The sequence below is a fragment of the Entamoeba dispar genome, genomic scaffold (genome assembly GCF_000209125.1).
Source record: "Entamoeba dispar SAW760 scf_1105229459241 genomic scaffold, whole genome shotgun sequence".
Classification (NCBI taxonomy): domain Eukaryota; phylum Evosea; order Mastigamoebida; family Endamoebidae; genus Entamoeba; species Entamoeba dispar.
In genome coordinates this window covers 15,388-18,689 of record NW_001853594.1, presented here as the reverse complement: position 1 = coordinate 18,689, position 3,302 = coordinate 15,388, and the positions used below count along the sequence as shown (strand labels likewise).

At 27.8% G+C, this 3,302-nt stretch overlaps 3 protein-coding genes across 3 annotated transcripts, besides 6 other annotated features; 2 read left to right on the top strand and 1 right to left on the bottom strand.

Moving 5' to 3' along the window:
* Nucleotides 1-22: 22 nt before the first annotated feature.
* Nucleotides 23-182: a sequence feature (AT_rich).
* Nucleotides 183-345: 163 nt separating this feature from the next.
* On the top strand, nucleotides 346-1,116 carry EDI_169590 (40S ribosomal protein S3A, putative; the record flags this gene model as incomplete). Its single annotated transcript, XM_001735542.1, has 1 exon — nucleotides 346-1,116. One exon carries the CDS (start codon nucleotides 346-348, stop codon nucleotides 1,114-1,116), a length of 771 nt encoding a protein of 256 aa, XP_001735594.1.
* A 25-nt stretch (nucleotides 1,117-1,141) lies between these two features.
* Nucleotides 1,142-1,206: a sequence feature (AT_rich).
* Nucleotides 1,207-1,226: 20 nt separating this feature from the next.
* On the bottom strand, nucleotides 1,227-2,186 carry EDI_169580 (CDK2, putative; the record flags this gene model as incomplete). Its single annotated transcript, XM_001735541.1, has 2 exons — nucleotides 1,227-1,908; nucleotides 1,993-2,186. 2 exons carry the CDS (start codon nucleotides 2,184-2,186, stop codon nucleotides 1,227-1,229), a joined length of 876 nt encoding a protein of 291 aa, XP_001735593.1.
* A 73-nt stretch (nucleotides 2,187-2,259) lies between these two features.
* Nucleotides 2,260-2,438: a microsatellite.
* A 17-nt stretch (nucleotides 2,439-2,455) lies between these two features.
* Nucleotides 2,456-2,494: a sequence feature (AT_rich).
* Nucleotides 2,495-2,597: 103 nt separating this feature from the next.
* Nucleotides 2,598-3,092, top strand: EDI_169570 (protease synthase and sporulation negative regulatory protein PAI, putative; the record flags this gene model as incomplete). The annotated part of the gene is made up of 1 exon (XM_001735540.1): nucleotides 2,598-3,092. One exon carries the CDS (start codon nucleotides 2,598-2,600, stop codon nucleotides 3,090-3,092), a length of 495 nt encoding a protein of 164 aa, XP_001735592.1.
* Nucleotides 3,079-3,114: a sequence feature (AT_rich).
* Nucleotides 3,115-3,163: 49 nt separating this feature from the next.
* Nucleotides 3,164-3,189: a sequence feature (AT_rich).
* Nucleotides 3,190-3,302: the final 113 nt, after the last annotated feature.

Sequence of the window (3,302 nt, the reverse complement as noted above, 5' to 3'; positions counted from 1 at the left end):
GTTTTTTACTAAGATAGATCTCAAAATAATATTTTTATTTTTATTAAATCTTATATAAATCCATTATAAAGTTATATTTTAATTCTCTAAGATTAATAGATTTTATTATTTTAGTAATTTTTATCGTAACTTATATTTTAAAAAAGTATTTATTCTCTAATATTTAATTATATTATTTTTTAGTACTTTAGAACATTTTTTTACTCTAATATTCAACAAAAATCAATAAAATATATTTTAGAGATTGAAACAGGGCATCTCGACTTCAAAGAGTTTATTTTGAACCCTGAGAAGAACTATTTAAACGACCAAAATCTTAGAAGATATAAACTAAAAAGAAGAATAATGGCAACAGGAAAGAATAAGAAGTATAAGGCAGGAAACGTTAAGAAAGGAAGCAAGAGAAAGATTGCTGAGCCATTCTCCAAGAAGGAATGGTATAATGTTAAAGTACCAAAGAATTACAAGAGAAGAACCGTTGGACAAATTGTTGTCAATAAGACAGCTGGTACTAGAATTGCTTCAGAACAACTTAAGGGAAGAGTTGTTGAAGTAAATCTTGCTGATCTCATGGAAAATGAAAAATTTGGAGCATACAATTACAAATTTAAATGTGAAGATGTTAACGGAAAAGATTGTCTTATGATCTTCCATGGACTTAAACTTACAACTGACAAATTGAGATCAATTGTTAAGAAGTGGTGTACTCTTATTGAAACATCAGTTGATGTTAAAACTACTGATGGACACTTAATTAGAATCTTCTGTATTGGATTCACCAGCAGAAAATCCAACCAAATCAAGAAGACTTCATATGCTAAAAGTGCTCAAATTAAAAAGATTAGAAAGATTATGAATAATCTTATCACTAAAGAAGCTGCTTCACGTGAACTTACACAATTTGTTGATTATCTCAGAGAAAACAAACTTCCAAAAGAAATTGTTGCCAAATGCAGCAAAGTTTTCTCAATGGACAATGTCTACATTCGTAAGGTCAAGATTCTTAAGGCTGGTAAAATTGATTCACTTAAACTTCTTGACCAACACCAAGATAATAGTGCACCAGTTGAAGCTGCCCCAGTTGCTGAAGAAAAAGGAGAAGTTGTTGAAGCTTAATTGAATTGTAGGTATCCAATTGTAGATTTAATTTTAGAAGAATAATAATATATTTTTGAATATAAAAATGTTATAAAAAATATATAAAAAGAATATCTCAAAAGATAAAATTAATTACTTGGTTTATTTAAAGGGTCAAAGAAGGGATGCTTTAAAGCATCAGCAGCAGAAATTCTTTTTTCAGGAGTGTAGATAAACATTTTTTGTAAAAGATCAACTGCACGTTCATCTGTGTGAAAAATTGTATGAAGATCTTTTGCTTTCCATTTAGGGAAAGTAGAAAGATAAAAGGGGAGTTTAGTTACACCATTCCAAATGTCTTCAGTTGGTGTTCCTAGTTGAGAAAAGATTTTAAATAACTGATCAATTTTACATCTTCCTTTAAACAATTCTTCTTTATTAATTAATTCTCCAAAGATAGCTGCAGTAGACCAAATATCTATTGCACCCCCATATTGGGTTGCCCCAAGAAGAATCTCTGGTGCACGATACCATAATGTAACAACTTCAGAAGTGTATTTACGGTCATTTATTGTTGTGAGTCTTGCAAGACCAAAATCACCTAATTTGATTGTTCCATTTTTATTAATTAAGATGTTTTGTGGTTTCATATCTCTGTGAAGTATTTGATGGTAATGACAAAACGCAAGTCCTTGAAGTATTTGATATACAATTGATCTTGTTTCATTAATTGGAATTTTGGAAGTTCTTGTCATAAATTGATATAAATCTTCATCACAAAATTCGAACACCAAATACAAGAATTTATCTTCTAAGTAAATGTCATATAAACTATATTTTATCAGTACTTTCGTTCTTTTTATCTTTTTTTTTTCTTCCTTTATTTATTCTTATTTAATTTTGTATTAAACAAACTCTACTACATTAGGATGTTTTAATTCAAGTAATACAGCTATTTCTCTTACTGATGTAACGGGAATACCGTCATCTTCTCGTTCTTGCTTTATTTTTTTAAGTGCAACATATCTATTACAAACTGAATCCCATGCCTTACAAACAACACCATATGTTCCTTCTCCTAGTTGTTGTTTTTTCTCATACCTTGTCATTATATTTTATACTTCTTTTTTAATACTTTTCTTGTTCGTATGTTCTTTATACCCTTTTATTTGGCATTTATGATATTTTTAATTCCACATATCTACTTTTATATTTTCTTTCTTTTTCTTTTGGTAAATTCCTTCTTTTTGTTGCCTTTCCTTTTTATCTTTCTCTTTAATTTCTTTTGACTTTTATTATGGTTTATTATTAATTATTTTTACTATATCTTTATTCTTTTGGACTTTGAGTTTATATTTTTACTCATTTTAAATTTCTCTAAAAATAAAAATGAAGATTTTTTATTAAAAAAAATAATCTGTCTTTTGGAATCGAGAAGAAGAAATGCTTGACAAGGGTTGCTGTAAGGGATATAATAGAACTGTAAACGCAAAGCTGGTTAGACTCTCTTCTAGACTTTAATGAATTTTGAATCAAAAATAGTTCAATTGGAAGACATCCCAAAATTACAAGAAATCACGAAAATCACTTTCTATTCAACTTATAATGATAATTTACTCAGCCCAGAGGCAAGAGATGCAATCTATAATTATTTGTATAATACTGAACAATTAAAACAACAAATTAGTTCAAATTATCAATTTGTTTTTCATTATGTAAATTCTCAATTATTTGGTTATACAGGAATTGAATATAATTCTTCAGATGATTATTGTTATTTACATGACTTTTATTTATTACCTTCATTCAGAGGTCAAGGACTTGGCCATAAATTAATGTACAAAGTAAAAGAGTTGGTATTAGAACATCATTATAAAAAAGTTCGTTTAAACTGTCACCAACAAAATACTGCACGCCAGTTTTATGAAAAACAAGGGTTTCATTTTGTTAAGAACTTAAATACTATTTTTAATGGATTTGACTTACTTGATATGGAAATGGAATTTATTTTTTAATTTAATATTAAATTATTAATTTGGTTAATATTTAACACCCATAATTATTAATTTTATTGTACATAACTCTGTTTAAAAAAATAAAAAATAATATATTGCGAGATGAAGATTATCCTCTGCCTTAGGCGTCTCTGGTCGTATAGTGATTCGAACCCTCTATACATATGTCCAGGCATTCAGTGCTGTAAAAAAGTATCAGATCGTAATTTT